Raw genomic sequence first — 24,765 nt, forward strand, 5'->3', positions numbered from 1 at the left:
AAGGTGCAAACACCTCTTCATTGAGAGTTCATAATTAGCTTTTTATCAACCATGTTTGTGATTTCTCATTACAGAGTAATTAAAAGTAAGCTGGTAGAGAATACAATGCAATGAAATGGAAAGATGGCCATGGTACATTACCTTTAGGTGAATAAAAGCTGATTATAAAACAGAACGACCCAACTTTGGTAAAAATGTATGTATAGAAAGAAATTTTTGAGGATACCTACTAGATTGTTAAACATTAGTTAACTAAGAGGTGGGTTACAGATGACTTCTTTTTTGTTAGCTTGTCTATACTGTTTAACTTTAAAAAATATGAACAAGTATTGATTCTATAATAATTATAATTTTCAAATAAAAGTAAATTAAAAGACTAGAACTAGAGATCACTGTGACTAGAGTAGGAAAAAATTATAAGTAGGCTGAGCCTACGTAAACCAGAGGTTATAAGCAGGAGGCCCAGTTTCAACGAGCTCTTTATTGGAAGATTTCTAGTTTGTCTTGAAAAATCCAAAGTCTTGAGAGCACTGGGCTAGGACGACCAGCTCCTCCAGCACAGCCACTGCCCACTTCAGATGAAGTCTCACTCTGTCACTTGCCAAAATATAAGCATTCAAGCTTTCCACCCGTGGTCTAAACAGTACAGCATAAAAGCCAGAAACATTCTGCAGGGGCTGAAAATGTAGCACTTGAAGATGAGCTGATCCTGATTTTCCTTAAGTTTTTAAAAGGGAGTGTGTGTACATATGTGCCTGTACATACACACACGCTCTTACTGCTAGACTGAGCTGACATAATATTACTTGAAATGTATTGGTATCTCTGGCTAGTAGAGTTATAAGTGACTTTTCTTCTTCACGCTTTGTATTTTTTCAGATTTCTGGAAGGAACTTCTATCATTTATAATAATGTTGTGTTAGTTTCAGGTGTACAGCAAAGTGATTCAGTTATACGTACACATGTATTTATTCTTGTTCAAATTCTTTTCCCATTTAGGCTATTATGGAATACTGAGCAGCGCTCCCTGTGCTGTACAGTAGGTCCTTGCTGGAAAGAGTTCAGGGAAAAATCTGGGGGGGGGGGGGCTGCGAATATCTCCTACTCCATGCCTTAATGTCTCTATAGCTGCAATTCATTAACCAATGGGAACCTATGAGACAAAGGCAGCAGCAGCTACACACAGATACATGGACACACACACACATCCAAAATTTATGTTTGAGCACCCTGACTCCCATGGGCTTTGTCACATAACTTAAAACCCAAAGAGTTTTCATCTTACGCATTTCAGTCTGTAAATATGTCCATTCGCAAAAAGGGACTTAAAAAATGTTTAGTAGTAGAGACAGCATGACGATTTTTTAACTAAAACAACAACAACTAGCTACAATGTGAGGGAATTCATTTCAGGTTATTCCCGAGGGATGGAAAACGGTGTAGAGTGGACTTTCATCGAGCATGCATGTTGATGACCGGACAGGCTTAGGAATTAGGATCACTGGAGTGACTGCGGAAAATTCCTTTACACGGCATTCGTAACTTGGCAAAAGTGCCTTCTTGGTTTCACAAGGACGAAATCAATAAGAACAACCTGAAACCCTTTTCTTTCTTTGGGGGGAAAGCATAGCCGTCAATTACAAGTATTTTTTCCATCCTTTTAGGGGAAAAAGAAAACTAGCAAGACCTTTTTGGCCCTCTCAGATATACTGAATTTTCGGGAATCAGTGCAATCCTAAAACTTATTTTTAAGCAACCTCGGAAAAAAAAGAGAGCTGTCAATTCTGAATAGAAAGGTGTTGCTGTTTTCACCCCTTAAACAATCTAGTGATGTATTTAGACAACAAATGGCTTGCGCGCTACCAACTACTTTATCCTACGAGTCATTTGTCATTTCACCTGGAGGAAACACGGCCATGTCCTTACCTAAAGACTGGTAGAGTTCTGTCATTTTGGGATGGTCCCAGCAAGTTGTTTGGGTCTCGTGGCTAAAACATAAAATACAAAGAGAGACTTTAGAATTTAGAATGAGTAGTAGAGAAAAGGAGACAAGAAAAAAAAAAAAAAAGCACGGTATGCCTTTGGCTCATTTGGCTTCATTACTTGACAGGCCTTTCATCTCGCAGTGACGAATGTTTATTTTACAAGGAGAGAGACCCCAACCTTTGCTCTCAACAGGAAAAGCAGTACGATCATTATTTGGTAACCAGCATTTGTTTCTTTTTTGTACCCGCAAGTCGGCTGCACTTCTGTTATAAGAAAGTGACTTTGTTAGGTACTCAATAATCAAAAATCAGGATTTCTTCAGCCATCCAATTCAGAACATACAGAAAAGACACTGACAAGCGTTATTCAACTCTGTCAAAGAGATACTGATATTAGTTAAATAAATAAATCGCCTCAGTTCTCATTTGCTTTCACTGTCCCTGACACTTTTCCATTACTTTCTTCTCCGTATCCAGATCTCATCTCTATGATGACTGTGTTTCACTTCGGCTTAAGGTCCATCCATTGCCTGACTCATAGATTGTATCTTCCCTCTTCCCATTACTTTTAGAATGTCCTTTTAACTCGGCACTCTATATACCACCGCACCTTTTCCTATGTTTACGTGGGCCTGAATGAAGCATTCACAGTTCTCTTCCATTTCTTGGAGTTTAGCTAAGTGTGTTTGCTGGCTATCAGCTCCTGCCACAGAAAGAACAAAACACCTTTGTTCCGCATTCGATTCCGTGAATAAACCTGGGAGAGATAACTACATATACTTTTCCTTACTTTGGCCCATCTACATAAATCACCATAGCATCGTATTTCCAGTTTTCGGGGATTACTTGACTGGGCTTTGATGCAGTAAAACGCAGCCCTGAACCATATTTCAGTACTCATAAGCAGAGCCTATTCATTATCTTTGAGGGAAAGGTGGGAGTGGAGAGAGGAGAAATAGCTTAACTGTGGACACTTCAAGGGGAGCAGAAAGCACAGCGGCTGCACACAGAAAGAGGAGCTTAGGGAGGCCAACAATGTCAAGTGTAGGTGTTAAATCTTAGGACTGGATTCTGGTTCTGTGGCCTACTAGCTGTGAAATTTGGGGCCAGCCCGCTTACCTGGGAGCATTAAAGGACAAGCTGATATAGGACGAGCTGATATAGACTGATACCTTCTGGCGCTCAATATGTGGTCATTTCTGTTACTATGTGGCCCCCAAATTACTGCCCACTGAAAGCAAAGCTTTCATTAGTTGATTATAATATAGATGAGGATCCAACTGTGGTTAAGTCAGCCACACCTAAGACCCTTCATAGAGGGCAAAAGTAACACTCGATGTGTATTACCTCTGTTTTCAAGAAAATAAGCAAAAGAGAGAAACATTTATTGTGGTTTGATAAATAAAACACAATCACAAATGACAAAAAACATGTGGAAATTCCCCACAGTGTGCAACTTCAGAGACCGTCCCTCTGATATTTACCATTCAGCAATTGAATGGTGAAGGCTAGGGAAAGAAGTTGACAAGACAGTGTTCATTGGGGAAGGGCTGTTTCAGTCTCTTCCAAACCTGTTTGTTTCTGTTTGACTTTTCCACAGAGACAATTTGTGGCTGAGGAGTAAGTCAGTCGAGGGAATGTACCAGAGTAGAATCCAAATCTTACAGAGCAAGACAAGCAAAAGATACAGTCCATGCTTTGGGGGTTTCTGAAAGCCCCATGTCCACACTGGCTTATGATCTGGAGAAGGGGTGGGAAGGACTGGTACTTTACATGCACAGCACAAGGAGGCTGCAGCATGCAGCTTCATGGAAAAAGTGTTGCTTATTCTCGGATGTTTTTTTAGCTCCGAAAGAGGCTGTGTATGTACCAATTCCATACACAAGTGTCCAGCAAGGAAAGGTTACCTTCTATTGAGACCACCCTGCATTTAGACCTCTGCCATTTCCAAAGGCCATCATATGTGAGCACCAGGGAGGGAGGGAGGGAGGGAGGGAGGGAGAAAAGGGGGAAAGCACATGTGTCCACATGTACAGGCTCTTATTACACACACTACGTAATAATAACATCCCATCTCTACCACATGTGGGAGGACTGTAGCATCTTCAATCGATGGGCAGAAAAACGTCTGTCTGAGCTGACAAACCTAACCTGACAGAGACAGAGAGAACCAGTCTGAAAAGCCACCATCTGTAATGGACTTCAAATCGGAGGAACACGGGCAAGAAATAACGTGTACAAAACGCAACTCCAAAAGAAAAGAGAAACTTGCCTACGAGTGACAGGACAATCCCACATAGACTGAATGGGAGCTTCATGTAGCTCCCTCCCTCCAAAGATTTCATGACTGTTGATATACCTACACTTCCACCTTTTTAAGGAATTTATTCCAGTGGTTAAAAATTACGAAAGGGATTTTAGAAATTATTATTTAATCCATCTGTCCATAGCTAAATTGAAATGTCCTTTACTGGAGGAAGGAAGAAATTCTAAGCCCCTACTTCTGCGCTCCATTCATGTGCTAACACATACCAGTTAGTCCTTTCTAGGTACTCATTCTTTCTCCCAATTAGTTGTGATTCTGGGGTATGTGAATAACCTAGATAAATGAACTCAAACAAATCCAAAAGCTAATCTTCTTTTACCTTCCTCCCCTCCAACACGAAAGCCTTTTATTTTTAAGCAATGCAAAGTAACTAGAAAACCAGATTTATATTTCACCTTTGCAGAGTTAGTTTCACTTCCATTACAACCCGGCAGTAAGTGAAAGAAGTGAGCACAAGTGGAAAGAAAAGAATAAAGGGTGTGACTAATCCTCCAAACTAGAAAAATTATCTTTTAATCTTTGAATGCTAAAAACAATTGGCAACATAGCTGAAATGACTCTAGCTTTGGGGGTAACCACACGATGAACCAAACAGTCACTTCACTGTATGTGGGTATTTTCAATCTGTGATGAATCCAAAGCCCTGGTGGGACATTATTTAACCTCCTAAACAGACAGGAAAGATGAGTATGAACAGGATGAAATGGTAAACACGAATCTGCATAACTCCTATCTATAGTCTACCTTACAGAACAAACCAACTTTTGGTCTGTGATCAGTACAGGTTTTACAGCTGTATTTCTGACTCTGTGCCTATCTTCAAAAACAGGAGAGGATTCTCAGTAGCTCCACGAGAAGCACTTCAGGTTCACCTGGAATACACAGACAATATAGAAAAATATGCTGTGCTGGGGAGCCGGTGGTGGAAGGGTGGGTGGTACTGTTTTTCTGGTTACTGTCTCTTTTCTGCACTTCACTTTTCACATCGGAAATGCACTGCCCATATACCATGTGCAACCAGAATGGCAATTCCAGACCCTGTTCACAAGTTAATGGTTACATCTTTGTTCGGTCTTCCTGAAAACAATGATGTTCAACATAGATCAAAATTCTACATATGCATTAACACAGAAACCAGCCTCATAAATAACCCTTAAAACGCCCTTTCAATCTTTTAAAAAATGTTATTGATTTTGGCCCTGATGGTTCCAAAACCTGGCATCAGATATGCCTCTCTGAACAGCCTTCAAACTCTGATTTCCCCTCCTTTTTAAAAAAAAAAATGTGTATAAGCTACAATAATCTCTTTCCCTTTTTATTTTCAGCCGTGTTAAGAACCAGAAACAAATTAAAACACAAAATCACTGGATGTGACAAAAGACCCCGGCAACACCTACTTGTCAATAATACGAAATTAAAGCATTACTCCACTGAGCACAGAGCTGACCTCATTTCCTACCACACAATTTAAATTTTCTCTCACCTTCTTTAGTTTCAAGTAGTGTGCAAGGTTATTCTAACCACCTCAGAGCTGTTCCTGCTGTCAGTGCTGGAATATCAGACTTATTGGAACTGCTTTTTTAGTTTCTTTAAAAACAAATATTAAACACTTATAAAAAGTAACAAATTTCTACTGCTCTCCCCAGGAAAATGGCAGTTGTCTAATTAAAATAAGATTTCTTCTGCCACCACTGTTATTTGGTACTGAAAATATTCCAAACAGCCGCCTTGAAAAAAAAATATCTTTCTACTACTTCCCAGGGAGGAAACGAATCGCTATGCAGCGATATAAAAAGGTAACATTCTCTTGCGATTTGTAGAGGATTAGAGTTTGGCTTCATACATAATCTGGAGCCCATTGATCCACACACACAAAATCATCTCCCTTTAATCTGAGGATCAGACTCTCTTTCTAGAGAAACCTTGGCATTTGCATGGTGAATGTTGAACTTGGCTTGCATGGCTGGAATACTGGCAGGGTGGGAATTGGAAAATATATTTAAAAGTTTCTGCTATTGTGGGTAGGGGGTGGGGGGTGTCGGTCTAAGCATCAGAAATCCTATTCTAGTCCCCATTTCTTGTTACCTGGAATTGTTAACATTTTACTCTGTTTGGCTCAAGGCAGGGCAAAGATGATTGCCTCGGTGACTGTTCCAGCTGTTACTTGTCCTCCGTAATGTTTGCTTTTCAGGGCTTAACTCCCACCCACCCTCAACTTTGGCCAAAGCAATTTCACTTCAGGGTCGTGTCCAATCCGAGATCAAACAATGAGGACTGAAACCAATTCTACGGTGATCAAGGGTCAGAAACCTTCCATATACCCATGTTGTTTCATTTGCTCCTCTGCTTCTCCAAGAGCAACCATAGCCTCCAAGGAGGGGATTTGGGACAAGGAAATACAACAGCTAGGCAAAAAAGAAAGGGTAATGCGGGGGTGACAAGGAGAGGAGACAGGGGTAAAGAAGCAGAGAGACTAAGAGGAGCTTGTTGGCCACAAATGTTTATTTCACTTAAAAACTTCGGTTCGTCACTTAAACTGGATGAATTTTTTTCATGTTAAAGTATTTTATAATTAATAATATGTCTCCCTCAGGCAACTAAACCCCTTCAATTCAAGCTTCAAACTTAACTCCAAATTTAACGGAGATAAACAGTGTCCTGCCCTTTTCAGTGCCATGATCGGATCGGGAATGACAAACTTCGCTTAAAGACAAGCACAAACACCTGGAGAAAAGCGAGAGAAGGACACCCAGAAATGACTCCACACTCAACCCCAGAGGGCAAAGAAAAAAAAACACCCTCAATCCTCTGTGTCAAATCCTTGACTTCTGGGCTTTAATTGCTTTTCCTTTCTCTCCCGATCTCTGCAAGTTTTGGGGCATGGGACGAACACAGTAGAAAATGCAACGAGGGAAATGTCAGTTGGAATCCTCGGAAGAAATCAGGCAGAAAGTTGACCTTTTGGCACTTGCAGCGCAATGGAAGGTAGAACCTGGCGCGCCCCTTCCTTCTGCGAGGTCGGGCGACGATTTAGGAACAGCCTGCCTGGCTCACGTCCACAGAGACAGCCCGGAAAGGAGCCAAAAGCTCCCGCGGCCCCAATCCCCGCGTGGGGAACGCTCTGTCCCCTCCGGGTACGGCGAGACATCAGCCTTTTCTCTCCGAGCCCGCCCCAAAGCCGGGGGAAGCGTCTCCCAGCGAGCCAGGCGCTGGGGGGAAGCCCCGGGGGCGCACCTGCTGCGGCGCCGCGAGGACCCGCGGGGGAGGTGCCCCTGCGCCCGGACGCCGGGGGTCCAGCCGCCGCGCGGTTCCAAGTTTTGGCCGCCTCGGCTCGCACCCTGCTCGCGCCACAAGTGCACTGATTGCGGCGATCCGAGGGCGCCGCGTTGCACTTACCCTTTGAGCTGTTCCCTCATGGCTGCAAGGGCTCCACGGCCGGGGGAGGGCGCGAGCGGAGGAGTGAGCTTCCCAGAGCCGCCGGGCTCCCTGAAAGTCCAGCGCCGCCGCTGCCGCTGCCGCCGCCGCCACCGCCGCCGCCGCCGCCCAGGCTCGCCGCTGAAAGCACTGCGGAGGAGCCAGCGCGGGTTAGCGGGCGGGAGGGCGGGAGGGCGGGGCGCGCGGGAGGGGGCGCTGCGGGCAGACGGGGCGGGGCTGGGCCGGGCTCCGCCCCCACCTAGCGCCCTGGGAACCCGGACTCCCCGGGACCCGGCAGTCGGGGCTTTCAACACGGAAAGGAAAGAGAAAAGAAAAAGAAAGAAAGACGGAGGAGATTTAAGGTAGTGCCGGGAACCTGGAAGCCTCACACCGCCCTGCCAGCACCCCCTTAAAACCTCCAGCAAGACTACTTGTTGCCTAAATAAATGACCTAGGTGCAAATGACCTCATCGCAGATAATTAAGTGTGTGGGTCAAAAGTTTTCTTTTTACGGCTTCCCTGGTGGCGCAGTGGTTGGGAGTCCGCCTACCGATGCAGGGAACACGGGTTCGTGCCCCGGTCCGGGAAGATCCCACATGCCGCTGAGCCTGCGCGTCTGGAGCCTGTGCTCCGCAAAAAAAAAAAAAAAAAGGAAAAAAAAAAAAGTTTTCTTTTTAGAGAATGAAAGAAAAAAAATTCACAAGCATAATTCTTCCCTTCCCGCCGCGCCCCCCCCAACTGAAGATTAAATTGGTGGAGATGTAAGGACATGACATTCAGGTTCCGCTCATCCTGGGCTAAATGGGCTTTTAAGGAAGCATCTGTCTGTGTGTTTGTGATATAGCAGTGGTTCTCATCGTGTAGTCCTGGGACCAGCAGTAGCAGCATCGCCTGGGAACTTCTTAGAAATGAAAATTCCCCAGGGCCCCAGCCCAGAGAGAGCTACTGAATCAGAAACTTCAAGCGCACTGAAGTTTGAGAACCAGTGGTATAGTCTTTAAATAAAAACCACCACCAATGGTGTGGCACCGTGTGGTCTTTTAGTATTCTTTAGAGAAACCTAAAAGGAAACCATTTCCAATGGAACGTTCCATTGGAAAAGTTACAGGGCCTTGGTAGTTCAAATATTTCTAATAGTAGAGTTTGCAATATGACGACACAGATTAAATATGAAAAATTCTTACAGGCGTGGAAATATTCTGAAGAGAAGAAAGCCTTCATTAGCACAAAAATTTTTCTCAGCCTTCACATAATATCTTCCATTAGAGTCCAAAGGGTATTTTCAGATAAACTCCCTTAGTGGTTTCATTGTCCCCTTTTGTCCATTTATTTTGTTGGCCTGCTTTTTCTTTTTATCTTCTTTCAACCATTTCCTTTTCATTCTCTGTTCTGGTTGATTTGTTCTACTTCAGTTTACAGGTTAAAAAGTGTTCCCCTTTATCTTTTTAAATATCCTCTTTTTTTTTTCCTCAACATTTCCCCCGGCCCCGGAGAATGTTCGAGCTGAAAGGACTCTAGACATCAATCTCCCTTTACCGTCTGCTACAGCGCGACAAAAGAGGCAAAAATAAAGTGCAGGAACCAAAGGGAAAGGGAGTGCCAAGTTTCTTCATTACCCTTGACAAACCAAATACAAATGTAAATGTTATCACGGAAGACACGTGCATGCAGATCTGATTGGTGTTGCTATTTTAAAGCAAATAGGGCACTTCTGGCATTCTGCCTGCTAAACTGAGACCTCACTGCTATCTTTTAGTCATTTTGAGCCAGTGAGTTGTGGATGCGGCTGCTCTTAAGGTCTGGGGGGCGGGGGGGGGGGCACGCTAGGACTGTCTTTGGGTGAGGCTGTCCCTTGGTCTTACTGGAGATTCTACATCTGCTCCTATCTTTGGGGGAGAAGGATTAGTGTTCTGTGATAAGGAAGTGGTGGCCTTTGCAGTTCATCAGTGACATAATCTCTGTGTCATTCAGTGACGTAATCTCTGTGTCAACGTATCAAGCACATCCCTTAAATATTGTTTATGTCCATTCCAATGAAAAGACACAAACCTCCCAGCATGGGCATTTGTAAATATTAGAAATCAATCAACTAAAGGTTTGTAACACCTATGTGATAGGATACATTGTCTTTCCGTTTTTTTTTTTTCTGTCTGTTTGTTTGTTTTACACTTTTAAATTACTTGCTCGAGCTTCAGGAGTTCTGATGTTTCTCTAGAATATAAATGCTCAAGTCTATTTTCTCAGTGTCCAGCTAGAAAACTAGTCGGAACAATTCATTGAAAAAAAATGGAAAATTAGAAATCACCATTCAATTTTTTTCTTAAATTTGACAGATGGCAATCCTCCAAAATATCTTTCAGTTCTTTTTTAGACTGGAGTTATAGGCACTTGAAGGCTTGTTCCCAAATCTTGATGTCGTTTTAGAAATTAAATACAGAAAGTATTATTAAGAAATGACATGGGCAGGACTTCCCTGGTGGGGCAGTGGTTAAGAATCCGCCGTGGTTCGAGCCCTGGTCCAGGAAGATTCCGCATGCCGTGGAGCAACGAAGCCCATGGGCCACAACTACTGAGCCTACGCTCTAGAGCCCATGAGCCACAGCCACCGAGCCTGCGTGCCACAACTACCGAAGCCCATGCGCCACAGCCACCGAGCCTGCGTGCCACAACTACCGAAGCCCATGCGCCTAGAGCCTGTGCTCCACAACAAGAGAAGCCACCGCAATGAAGCCCGGGCACTGCAATGAAGACCAGGCCCCGCTCGCCGCAACTAGAGAAAGCCCGCGTGTAGCAACGAAGACCCAACACAGCCAAAACAGTAAAAAAAAAAAAAAAAAAAAAAATTAATTAAAAAAAAAAAGTAATGACATGTGCCTCACTGCGACTGTTTTGTTGTTAATTTCAGTTAGATTATGAATATTGTTTTATTAGGGAAAGACGTTAAGAAAAGAACATAATTTATATATCCTCATTTCATATATGAATTATAGAGTGATGCCACGTATGGTAATACATTAATTGCCTACTTGTAGTAGCTCTCCTCTTCCTTCTTCTTCTTCTTATTGTTGTTTTGATGTAAACCACAGATATGAAAGCAGCATAAAAAAACTTAAGTTGAAATCCTGCTTTTAAAACCTACCATGAGCTACTTGTCCTCAATACCATGGCTAGGATGTGGCAGTGCAAGGATTGGAACTAGGGAGTCTGGCTTCAAGGCCCGTGCTGTTAGCCACTCTGCCGTGCTGCCATCCAGAGAAGTGGCTTCTTTTACTCTGGGGGAAGATCTGTATTTTTCTTGTGTGCTCGTAAGTGATCTCACTGCTGGCTGACAGCAGAGGAGAGTCAATTTGCTAGAAACAGAGGTAAGGAGGGAATGAGATAAGATGAGCTCTAGGAAGGCAACCTAGTAAATTTTTCCAAACTCCAGTTTTTGAACCACTTAAATGTTGTAGGTACTTAGAAAAATGAGGACCTCTCTGACCTAAGGGACTGTGCTGGGGATTTCCCCATTCTTCCTTCCAGCTCTATTCTCTGCCCTTTTGCACTCTGCTCTGTGGCCCACGATGTTGGACCTCTGTGGATGGCATCAATCAGGCTCTCTTGCCCACTGGCTTCCTTTCACTTTCAGCCAATGGGAGGTAATGATGAAAGGCCTGTAGCAGGAGATGAAAGGGCAGGAGGAGAGAGATGTTGGGGTATTTATTCCCCAAGCTCCCTCCTGTTGGTCTTGAGCCTGGCAGTGGCCGAGTTTCTTTACCCCCGGCCACGAGTCTTGTGGGACAGTCATTTCTATAGCAACAGCTTGCTCCAGGTTCCTTAAACCGTTCCCTCCCCTTGGCCTTGATGTAAACAGCCTTTTTCATCACACTCTCTTCAAGGACCACTTTTGAACATACCACTTCTCCCAGGACCCAGACCAAACAGGGACCCACCCAGTCAAAGCCACCCTCTGGGGCACTTGATCGGCTGCTGAGTAGGGACCACTGATGGAAGAGAAAGTTAACTCCACCTGTTGGAGCTAAAAAGGAGATTAGGCTCACTCACTGGAGAGCTATTTCTAGAAGCCTCCTCTGTAGGCCCCAAAGGAGTTTCTGGCCCATTGGGGGTAACGGCAAGTCGATAATTATGAACGGTGATAACAGCAGGAGTGAAGGTAAACAGGCATGAAACAGCTTATTCTTTCTAAGAGCTTCAGTGCTCTCCTTGATCTTTGAGAGAGAATGTCCAGATAGAGATTAGGGAGGTGGACAAATTCAGAAGGACCTGGTGTGATGATCCAGAGTTTGACCTGCATCCTGAAAGGTACGGGTGAGCTTTTTAAAGAAGGAATTTAAGCGTCAGTGTGGCTCTGTCAGATTTGTCTTTCAGAAAAATCACTTGGACGATGGTGTGGGGCTGGACCAGTAGAGTTTGCAATAAGGATACCAGATACAGGGTGACTGCGGTGTGATGGGGATCTGAACAATGGCAGTGGGAGAGAGACTGGGGAAAAAATACAATAATGTTAAAACTACAGGAGTCTTGACTGATTGGAGGTAAGAACGAACGAGAGGGAAGACCTAGGGCAATGGTCCTCAAGCCTGGCCACCACTGGAATCACCTGGGGAGCGTTAAGAAAATTCGGATGCCTGGGTTTCACCACCTTGAGATTTCAATTTAACTGGCCTTGGGCACTGGGATTTTTAAGGCTCCCCAGGTGATTCTAAAATGCAGCCAAGGTTAAGGATTACTGTTGCAGGCTGACTCTCAAGGTTGGATGAGTAATACTCACCAAGCCAGGACTTTCAGGAGGAGGGGACAGGGTTAGGCAGACGAGGGTCAGGGAGAGATGATCAATTCGGTCTTGAGCCTGCTGACTTGGAGGCGGCAGTGTGATGTGAAAGGCAGTTGGACATCTGAGTCTGCCACTCAGAGGGAAGATGTCTGGATTGGAGCTATCAATTTGAACTGTCAGTATTCGTAGGGTGTGGGTTTGGATGAGCCCATTTAGTGGACGGTGTGAAGGGTCAAGGACGGAGGCCAGGCTGCTCCTATCTTCCACAAACCCATCCTTTTCCTTTTAGGCTGCTCGCGGTTTCAATGTTAGCCTGATTTTACCAGGGTAAAATGAGGAGCAGAAAGGGAAAGGGAAAGACAGGGAATGGTCTGCAGTGGGCACTTGCCTGGGGATGGCCCTGAGGGACTTCACCACCGCCCTAGGGTCCAGCTTCCCCGTAGCTCCAAGAGTCTCTATCTGAACTGCTTTTCGTTCTGTAACTAATCTTAAGTATAACCTGCGTCATTTTATAAAAATCCATTTGGAATATAGGTATTGCTTCAATTAAGCATAGCACATAGTTTATGGCAAAGTTTCAACATTTGGGTATCCAGTAAACGCATAAGGATTCCATGTTTCTCTTTGCATAGTACAAGTATTAGCCATGAACAGTGAATCAGATGTCTCACAAATGCGTACACTGATGGTGAGTCATTGTCAGGACAGATACCATGGGGTACTAATTAAAATATGTATAACAATCCCTTTAGGTCAGTCTGAAACCAGCATCTTCTGCATATAAGCATATCCAGTCAGTTCGCATTAACTAGTAAATGGAGAGGCCTCTACATTCAGACACAGAGCACTTCACACACACACACACACACACACACACACACACACACACACACGCCTATTTTTCCATCTAAACCACAGATTTCACCAAACAGGTTCCAGGTAAAGTCAAGCTGGGCTTCACTCTCATACAGTATTCTTCTAATAAGATTTTTCAACACTTCACGGAGCCACCTACATCAAGGCGAACATCTGAAAAGATGTGAAGTTTAGCATCTTCACTAAAATAAAGCCACACTTCTTTAACCTCACAGGCCCGGCGGTCGCTCCGCGCTACCTATTAGCCCTGCCAGCTACAGTGCTGTACCCCGGGGAATACGGAGCACGCCACCTCCCGCTAAACATGGATATTGGTTACGGTGGTTCAAGCAGATCTGACTACGGCATTCGTGGTCCACCTTAACAACAGCTCAAAGCTGTAACTATTGGTCTGCCTTTCCCAAATGGTGGTGCCAAATAACAGGAATTTCAAAACTAGGCAGAAATTCTGACACTCTGCATAATCTGCCTTCCTCTCCAGCTACAAATAAGGCTTTGTATTCCATTAGACCCACAGCAGGTGAAAACCCCAATTAGCGAATTCATTCTGGGGCCTCTTTCTACCTTCCTCCCACACACCACAGTTAAAAAAAAAAAAAAAGGAAGTCTCAGCCTTTTCTCAAATCACAAGTAAATTAACCCTTGGATCTGCCCAATCAAGCCATGTACCACATGAAGAATTTTCATAGGAAAGTGGCAGGCTGTTGAAAGATGTACCTTTCTTGACTTCATAAGGGGGGTTACAGAAAATTCTATTTCTCCAGATCTTACTGTTTTCGCCAAATCCATAAATACTCTCAGAATTTCTGATCAATCTAGAAATCAGTTTTCTTTTTACCTGAATACTCACAAAGCCAATATCATCTAAAGAATGATTAATGGACAGTCTGCTACGAGAGAGAATTATTTTTAAGTTATGTTCTTATCTTGGTGTATTCGAGGAGAGAGAAAATATTAAATTTTCGTTTAAACACTATGTTTTGGCCTTAGGAAGTGCACCAACTCTACATTTCATACTTTGTAAATATTTATTTGTCAAAGGAAATTCATCATTGGACTAGGATAGAGATTCGGTTTGAACGTTCGAAAAAAAAAAGCAAGACAGCTTTAGTTCTTAGAGTGATATACTTTGTCAAACTGCTTCTCTGGAAATAATTCACAACCCAGCTTTATTTATGAGAATATGATTTAAAAAGAGCAGCTTTGTCTTTTTTAATTGTTTTAGTCTTGTCACTTTTCTTGAAACAAGCCGTGGGACTTGTTATCCACAAGAAAATACTGAACATACATCAAATAGTAACACAGCTTTTAGAGGTAGTCATCTGTTACTGTCAGAGGTTCATTTCATTTCGAGGCTTTTTAATTAAAATGCAAAATTCTACACACATTCCTGCCTATCTTACCCCTTTCTGAAACACTCGAATTTCATAAAAAAGTTAAATGCTAATGTAACCATTTTGAATACTTATGACTTGGTTCTTGAGATTCCGAAAAAAGTAAACAAAGGAATTACCAGTCAATTAAGCGAACAAGGAAGTCCTCCTAGGTTGAAACAGATAAGGAAAATTTAATATTCAAATGCTACCGAATGAAGACACTGGGTTTTCTTTTCCCCTTTGAGATGAGTATCTACCAGGATCAAAAGAGCGTCTTAATCTTCAGGAAGCCTCACTGTATATTCTGGCAGAAGCATTAACTCCAGCAAAGCAGAGCTCTAGACCAATTCTGCCCCTAGAGGCCAGTCACTTAACCCTCAGAGACCAGTCACTTAACCCCTCTGGAGCTCCGGTGACTCTTCTGTAAAATTCGGACACTACCGCAACAGGCCAAAGTAGGGGTCAAGGGACATAATGACTATGAAAGCGATTGGAAGGCTGGGGGATGCCATGTTAATGCAAAATAGCCTGTTGTGCAGGGTTAATTCCTTAAAGGAAACCCAGTAAGTCCAGGAACAGTGTTAGGAATATGGCACAAAATAAATCAGCACTGTCACTTTAACTTTTCCTTTTTAGACTGTTGTATGAGGGAAGACAAGCGGTCCAAGAGTTTCAGTCTTTTCTCTTTAACAACTTGCAAAGGGAACTTTTACTTCTTTTGTTTTCTACATTTAAGAAGGAAGCAAGTAGGTAAAATAAGATTTCTTTTTTATTTTTTTGGAAAATAAATCACTAACCACGAGCCTGAGATAGGAGTAAAATTCACACCATACTCTATTACTTTTTGGGGCTGAGGTTAAAATATCAATACGATTCACACATGTTAAAAGATGTATTCACATTCATACTGGCAGAGAGCAGAACCCTAGAGTAGTAAGAGAACAAGTGAATATTGGTTTTATGGGGGACAGTGGGAGGGAAAGATTCCCTGCACCCTGATGGAGAAGTACTCTTGGTGCAGGCACTGAACAGCCAGGATGTGGTAGGAATCCCTAAAAGGGGAAATGGAGGTTAAAAACCAATTTAACCGGGACTTCCCTGGTGGCGCACTGGTTGGGAATCCACCTGTCAACGCAGGGGACAAGGGTTCGATCCCCGGTGCGGGAAGATCCCACATGCCGCAGAGCAACTAAGCCCGTGCACCACAACTGCTGAGCCTGTGCTCTGGAGTCTGTGAGCCACAACTACTGAGCCCGCATGCCTAGAGCCCACGCTCCGCAACAGAAGAAGCCACCACAATGAGAAGCCCACACACCGCAGCGAAGAGTAGCCCCTGCTCGCCACAACTAGAGAAGGCCCGTGCGCAGCAACGAAGACCCAACTCAGCCGTCAATAAATAAATAAATAAATAAATAAACAAACACTCTTACTTAAAAAAAAAAACAAAAACAGTTTAACCAATTAGCCAAGGGCTGAACCTTATACTTCAGTTCTAGTTTATTTTTGTCAAGACATTTTTTGAAAACAAAAGGGAAATAGGAATACAAGGAATTTTAATTAATCCACAAATTCCCAAGAAATCTTTTTTATGTCCCATACCTAGACTAAGTTTCGCTATTAAATATTCCCCTATATTCGTTTCTTTAAATGACTGCAATTGTGGTATATTTATGGGGCATTTATATATGTCTTTGCTTGCGAAACTCTCCTCATTTTTCATTACTATTAGTAAAACCTGGGAAGTGTTTGGAGGATGGCCTTGGGAATATTTTAATATTTCAACATTGTAATCAGCTTCCTCTACCAGAGGGACTCAAATACGGCCTTGATCTGAAGGAGCTTACAATCTAGTGGAGGGGAGGAGACAGATTCACACATGATGAAGCGCAATATCACCCAGATTCTAAACACAGAAATAGAGACACGGAAAAAAAAAGCAAAAAGAGAACGGGGGTTAGTTTGACCTCTTGGGATTAGGGAACATACATTTTAATTAACAGCTAACTAGGCCTAAGTCACCAGGTTTCATGCATGTTTTTGTTAGTGGAAGAAGAGCTAAAGCAAGTTTCTTAAGTTGACTCCGCGAGCTAATCTCTCATATTAATAATTTACTAAGGCACAGATCTTTTTTTTAATGTTAACATACTGCTGTGTTATGAAATCAGATTATGCTTTTTGGGAGTTCAAAAACGTATTGTGCCAATATAGGGTTTTGTATCTCAGGACGACTAAGACGCAGAAAATACCAACGTCCCCATTAGAATATGAGCTCACATTCCTGAGTTAATATCAAGCCGGTAGTGTGGAAATCTAGGTCTTTACAGCTTGAATTACTCTTGTCCCCCAGAAGCTTCTTCTCATATATTGGATAGAGAAGAAAAAATTGCCATCACCTGTACTTCTGAATGTTTTTCGTTTTAAACAGAAATGAACTTAAATTTGGAGTGGGAAGAAACAAGCTTGAAAAAGAGGGTATGGATTAGAATGGGAATGTACACTAAGGAGACTACATTACACTAGTCCAGTTACGAGAAGATAAAGGCCTGGGATAAAGAAAATGGCACTGGGAATTGGTGGAAAGGTTGAATTCAAGACAGGTCATAGGATAAAATCAACACTGCTTTTCAACCAATTGGAGGCGAGGACTGGAGGAAAGGGAAGACTAGGATTTTTGATAACGGCAGCATTAGCTGAGGATTCAGGTTTGTGTTTATACTATGTATGTATTTATACCTCACATTGTTCCACAGAGGCTTTAGGGCAACTGATAAGAATGTATAAATTTCAGAAATTAATAGATAAAATTAAGGATTAAGGAAATAGAATAAAATATGAAGGAGGGAGGAAAAGTTATAACACATATTTGAAGACCACAGGGCTTGGTATACCTAGTAAATTTAGCTACGTACACCAGCCAGAATGAGAAAGACAAACAAAACAAAGTGTTGGGAAGGATGTGGAGCAACTAGAACTCTCATGCTTTGCTGATAGGAATTTAAGTTGGTACAACCACATTGGAAAACTGTTCGGCAGAATGTATAAAAGCTGAACATATACATTCCCTATGACCCAGAAATTTCACTGCTTGATATATTTCCAAGAGGGATGTATACATATGTTCAACAAAAGACACATTTTAGGATGTTCGTAACATCATTTTTTGTATCAAATATCTATGAACAGTGGATTGTAACATTTAGCACATTTACACAATGAATTATTATACAGCGATGAGAATGAACAACTTCATGCAACGGGGATGAATCCAAGTCTTAAAATGTCAGACGTAAGAGTGTACATGCTGTATGATTCCACTTATATAATGTACAGAACCAGGCCAGATGAATTTACGGTGTTCAAAGTCAAGATAGTGGTTACCCTTGGAGGCTGGGTAAGAAGTAGAAGCGGGCACAAGGGAGCTTCGCCGTAATATTCTATTTCTTGATCTGGATACTGGTTACATGGGTGTGTTCAGACTGTGAAAATTCTGTGTATATTTAAGACTAAGCCTTTTTTGATATATCAGTGTATTTCAATAAAAATTTTAAAGGGAATATAATTTCGCTGTGGGCTTCCTGGATGCCAAAGTGAAAGGAAAAATATAAAAGGAAATATGATCGATTTTATTATTTGGATTATGGATAAGGGGAAAAGAACACAATTCTTTAAGTGAAGCAAAGTAAAATCTAACTTCTGTTCTTAGACCTAAATAAAATCATTGCCTGGATTTTCAGATGGGAGACACTGCATGATGTCAATCTTCAATAAAGTCACTTTCAGTAGTTGTTTTTACAGTGCCTCTCAACGGAAGTTAAGGGTGTGATGTAATCTTATGGGGATCAAGGCAAAGTGGTCCAAGAATGTAGCTTTCTGATGGCCAGGCCTGAGGTATGGATAAAACACGGTACAGCATCTTCCCAAACTACAGGTCATGAACCGTTAATAGGTCTTCAAATCTATATAGTGGATCACCACTAATGTTGTTTGTAATGGAATAGAAAAGAATAGGAAATATGAGGATGAAGAAGGTGGCAAGGATAAGCCATGTTTTGTGAAACTCTTCTTTCCACTGCATACACATACATGGAGAAATATTTACAGATAGAGATATGTGTGCGTTTGCGCTGGCATGCTATATAATATGTAGTTTTTACTGTGGATTGGTCAAAAAAGATGAAAGCTAGAAACCTCTACTGCATAGAGAAACGGATAGACTGTATGTTCATGGGACAATTATGCAAAAATAGAATTTCTCTAGACTAAGATCTGGAAGCAAGCGAGGGGCAGACAGTTTGCAGTTTTCTTCCCCAGTAAGGGCTGGAGCGGTACAAGAGACTGAAGGGGAATGAAAAGATTCAGGAGAGGGAACAAGCTAGGGAGGCATTCATCAAGTCTGAAGTTCAAGCCACACGAGGTGCTGCAGGGACGGAGAGTACGTTTCAAGTTTTAGGGAGTGTCTTCTCTGCCAGCTGTTCGTTTGCATGGCTGTTTGAAAGTACGCTCAGAACCGCTCAGCCCTTTCTTTTTATTCCGAATGGCAAGGTGATATTGTCACATTGCAGAAGGAAAAACACTGCTGCTAAGAGTATTGCCAAGGGCAGTAACAGGTAGCTCACGCTACTACACACAACTGTATGTTGCCTGTCTGAGCAACACACTTCAAAACATAAACTGAGAAATAATCCTTCTGCTCTCGTGTTGCAGTGGGACCTCATCTGAAGCCCTTGCTAGCATGCCCCGGTCGAGGCCAACAAACTGGCAAGTGTGTGCCCGATAGAAGAGTGACATTTTAGGGCTGAATGGTCTCCATTCTATTTAATACCTATAAATTTATCCTATTACGTGCTTGGGGGAAACTATCTGAATAAGTGTTTTTGAGGACTGGCAATGATCATGCTTACACAAAAAGACCAAAAAAAAGAGAGATTCTTGTATGACTGTAGGAACACTTTTTTTTTTCTTTTTGGATTGTTTCGAGGTTACACTGGTTTATAACATTATAGAAGTTTCACGTGTACTACATTATATTTCTACTTCTGTATACAGTCTATGGCTATGGGGATACGATGTGTATTAAGAGTTAAAATAATAACAGCTTTGAGAATAAAATTCTTTTCAAAAGAGTGGCCTGCTAAGAGAGTAACCAGAAGAAAGTCATAACCCTTCTTCAGCATTAAATCACAGCAGTATTCATTAAATTCCCAGCAGTAAGTGGTTCATAGATGGTATTTCTCATCTGTATTTTGTATATTTTAAAGTCACTAGGCTATGGATACTGTATCTCCACCATTGGCTGAGAAGCTACAAACCAATTGCCTAACTCAGCAACGATTACTCACAAAGCAAGAATTATCATAGCACATCTTGTTTTACATGCATCTAGGTTCAGAGTCCTCTCAGTCTACAAAACATGCTGATAACTTTTCTCCAGTACCTTGTGATATACTGCAAAATGGACACAAATTCTGGCCCTCTCCCTGGTATCCAGCTCTTGCAGCGTATTTCCTCCCATCAGAAGGTGGAGTCTTTCTCCACACGTGGTATCTGGAATGACTCTACGACATGACTTGCTTTGGCCGATAGACAATATCAAATGTGACACGAGCACAAACTTGACAAGTCTCCATGTAAAATAGCCTGGGCTAGCCTGTTGGATGATGAGACACACAGACCTAGCTGCATCTGTTCCTAAATGACCTGTCAACCATAAGACGTGCGAATCACGTCATGATAGCTCATCCAGCCACTAGCTGACCACAGATGCATAAGCAGGCCCAGCAAAGAATACAACAGCCCCCCTCATGCACATTTTGGCTTTCCATGATTTCAGTCACCTGTGGCCAGCTGTGGTCTGAAGATGTTACATGGAAAGTTCCAGAAATGAACAATTCTTAAGGTTTAAATTGCACGCCATTCTAAGTAGTGTGCTGAAGTCTCATGCCATCAGTCTCACCCAGGATGATCCCTTTGTCCAGCATACGCTGCCCATTAGTGAATTAATGGCACCGTCTGGGTTATCAGATTGACTGTTGCAGTATCACATTGCTTGTGTTCAAGTCACCCTTATTTTCCTCAATAACGGCCCCAAAGCATAGGAGGAGTGATGCTGGCAATTCAGATATGCCAAAGAGAAGCCGTAGATGTTTCCTTTAAGTGAAAAGGGGAAACTTCTTGACTTAATAAGGAAAGAAAAAAAATCACATGACGAGGTTGCTAAGATCTACAGTAAGAACAAATCTTCAACCTGTGAAATTGTGAAGAAGGAAAAAGAAATTCATGCTACTTTTGCTGTTGCACCTCAAACTGCCAAAGTTAGGGCCACGGTGCATGATAAGAGCTTGGTTAAGATGGAAGAGGCATTAAATTTGTACAATGATATTCTGAGAGAAAGACCACACTCGTAACTTTTATTACAGTATATCATTATAATTGTTCTACTTTATTATTATTGTTGTTAATCCCTTACTGTGTCTAATTTATAAATTAAACCTTTTCATAGGTATGTATAGGAAAAAACATAGCATATGTAGGGTTCGGTACTATCTGTGATCTCAGGCATCCACTGGAGGTCTCAGAACGTATCTGCCATGGATAGAAGGGGACCACTGTAGGAGCTGGTCCAGAGGACCAAAATGGGCCAGTCTATCCATCAAATAGTGAGCTAAATAAATAGTTGCTGTGTTAAGGGATCTACAAAGTATGGCTCATGGATCAATCTGGCCTGTGGCCTGTTTTCATATAGCCTCCCACCTAAGTATGATTTTTACATTTTTAAAGAGTTGTAGAAAACATAATATGCAACAGTGTCCATATGTAGCCCACAAAGCCTGAAATATTTACTACTTGGTCCTTTATAGAAATGTTTGCTGACCCCTGTGGTAAGCCATTAAGTTTTGGGGTAGTTTGTTATACAGCAAAAGATAGCTGCTACACATCTACTCCCAAGAAAGAATGTTAGACCCTGAGACTTTCTCACAGAACTCAGCTGATATCTGCTCAGTTTATCCTTGGTACTTGCCGTCCAGGTGCTTGTTAACTAAGATAACACTTGAAGTTCTTTTTGTACTGTGCTTCCCAAAATTAAGATTTCTAAGGCTAGGCAGTAGAACAAGTATACAGTTTTTAGCAGCTTTATTCATAATATTCCCCAAACTGGAAACAACCCAAATGTCTACCAGCAGCTGAACAGATCAACAAAATGTGGTATATATCCATACAATAGAAAGTACTACACAATTAAAAAGAAACGAACTACTGATTTTCAAACTACTGATATTCGAAGTCATTATGCTGAGTGTAAGAAACCAGCCACACAAAAATACTGTACGATTCCACTTATATAAAATACTCAAAAATGCAGACGAACCTAAAGTGACAGAAAGCAGACCAGTGGTTGCCTGGGGCCGGGGGGGAAGGGAAGAATGGCCTGCAAAGGAGCACAAGGAGGCTTGTGGAGGGATGAGAATATTTTGTACTCTGACTGTAGTAGTGGTTTCATGGGTATATATCTGTCAAAAATCAGTAAATTGTACACTTTAAATGGATGCAGGTTATTCTGTGTAAATTATCTTTTAAGAAAGTTGATTTTTAAAGTTCTTTTTTAAAAAGCATTTGCCCTAAAATAAAATTTAACATTCACAAATGTATACAGTTGGACAAAAAAAATGAGGTGCGTTACACAGGATGTTTATATAAATATAGGACAGATTCAGGTCATGCTGTTAGTCCCTTCTGATTAATTCTGAAAATATCAAAACATTAGATTCAGAAGTGACCTTAAAGCTTAATGAATTACATCCTCTCATCCAATACGGAAATTGCCTTTAGGGGTGAGACAGTCATTTCAGCCCCGAGTATCTACTGTTTAAGGAGTTTACTGCTTTTTAGGGCAGTAGATTCTGTGTTTTGGTAGCTCAGTTGCAAGATTTTCTTTAATATTTACTAAAAATTTGCTTTCTTGTAACTTCTGCATATGTACTTGAATCTGTTCTTAGGGCAAAACAGGAAAAAATAAAGTGAGGAAAAATACAAACAAACAAAACCAAACAACAAAACACCAACCAAAATGCAATAAAACACATTTCCTCTAACCTTCTGAATATTTGAGGCCCCCTACCGCATTCTCCTTAATACCACTTCTCTCTAAGCTAAATCTAAATACCTGTATTTACTTCTATTTTTTTAAGCCTTATATAATACAGCCTATAGACCCTTGGCTATTCTGGTGACACTTTAAGAAACAAGATCCATTTAAAACGTGATATCCAGAACTGAGTAAGTGGTATGCTTAGACCCTTTTTTGCCCTATTAACGTCATCTACAACTGCTGTAGCATTTTAGTTTTGTACATGCCATCAAACTTTTTGTCATACTGAATTTGTGGATTACTAAAAACCCAAGCGTTTTTAAACACAATCTGATATTAATTAAGCGCTCTTTCCTCCTGCATTTTTAAATTGATTACTGAGCCTAAATGTGAGATTTATGTCTTATTTAAACATGCTTTCATATTTCATCTTGTAATAAGAAATCCTCTCTCTGATTTCAATCTATTAGAATTTTGATATATGTATCATATAAAGTATTAACAACTTTTGTCAATTTCAAATTTATTAATCAATATAGCTATTATCTACAATCATTCCATCAGTAACTGAGTACCTATTGTGGATTCAGTTATATTAGGTAGTAAAGAGACCACAATGGATCAAAATGGTCCTTATCTTCTTGGCATTCATAGACTAGAGCAGGAAACATATGTATAAACAAACAATCCCAATTTAGTTAGATAAGTGCTGGTGAAAAGCTGTGCTCACTGAATACAGCCAAAGGAGGGTTCACAGAGGTAGTGATGCATAGGTAAAATTGACTAACTGAGGTCTTCAGGTAGAGGGCTGAGATTGTGGAAGAAAAGTTGATGGAAGAAGAAATACCCACGTATAAAGGCATGGCTAACTAAAATACAGGTCCAAGGAGAGAGATTCTATTGCATGTTAACCCTGATCTACCAATTGATATTCTTTGGATGTCTTTATCTGCTGCAAGTTCACCCTATTACCCAGCCCACTGTTCTTTATTTTGTTCCCAAGATCCTCAAAAGAGAACTTGAAAAATGGGGTGTAAAATCATAATATACACCGTCTATAGTAGTCCTCTCATCTAACCATTGAGTAGCCATAATAAAAATGGAAATGAAGTGAATGTGGCATGACACATTTTGAGGATATCATGCTGACTCCCGGGAGCATATTCTTCTAAGTACCCATTATTCATCACTTCAATGTCATTTTCTAGGATTTTTATGGCTTGTCAACATCAAGCTGAATGGTTTGCAATTTTAAAAATTCATCTTCTTTTAATGCAAATCAAAACTACAATCAGGGGCTTCCCTGGTGGTGCAGTGGTTGAGAATCTGCCTGCCAATGCAGGGGACACGGGTTCGAACCCTGGTCCGGGAAGATCCCACATGCCGCGGAGCAACGAAGTCTGTGCGCCACAACTACTGAGCCTGCGCGTCTGGAGCCTGTGCTCCGCAACAAGAGAGGCTGTGACAGTGAGAGGCCTGCGCACCGCGATGAAGAGCGGCCCCCACTCGCCGCAACCAGAAAAAGCCCTCGCACAGAAACGAAGACCCAACACAGCCAAAAATAAATAAATAAATAAATAAATTTATAAAAAACAACAACAAAACTACAATCAGGTACCACCGTACACTGGTCAGAATGGCCATCGTGAAAAAGTGTGCAAATAACAAATGCTGGAGAGGGTGTGGAGAAAAGGGAACCTTTCTACACTGTTGGTGGGGATGTAAATTGGTGCAGCCGCTACGGAAAACACTATGGCGGTTCCTCGAAAAGCTAAAAATAGAGCTACCATATGATCCAGCAATCTTACTCCTGGGCATGTATCTGTACAAAACTATAATTCGAAAACATACATGCACCCCTATGTTCACAGCAGCACTATTTATAATAGCCAAGACATGAAAACAACCTAAATGTCCACTGACAGACG

General features: G+C 41.8%; 1 protein-coding gene across 7 annotated transcripts in view; it reads right to left on the reverse strand.

Annotated features, from left to right (window-relative positions):
* DMD (dystrophin) overlaps nucleotides 1-24,765 on the reverse strand; it is a 2,035,184-nt gene that overhangs the window by 143,159 nt on the left and 1,867,260 nt on the right. For 4 of the 7 annotated variants that reach the window (XM_065901098.1, XM_065901100.1, XM_065901101.1 and 1 more), the window contains one exon: nucleotides 1,927-1,988. In XM_065901098.1, coding sequence (XP_065757170.1) covers nucleotides 1,927-1,988 — 62 coding nt within the window. Of the gene's footprint in view, nucleotides 1-1,926; nucleotides 1,989-7,707; nucleotides 7,809-24,765 lie in introns of those variants that run through there. The other 3 variants (XM_065901105.1, XM_065901106.1, XM_065901102.1) reach the window with 3 other exon arrangements.

Source organism: Phocoena phocoena, chromosome X, assembly GCF_963924675.1.
Source record: "Phocoena phocoena chromosome X, mPhoPho1.1, whole genome shotgun sequence".
NCBI classification, from domain to species: domain Eukaryota; kingdom Metazoa; phylum Chordata; class Mammalia; order Artiodactyla; family Phocoenidae; genus Phocoena; species Phocoena phocoena.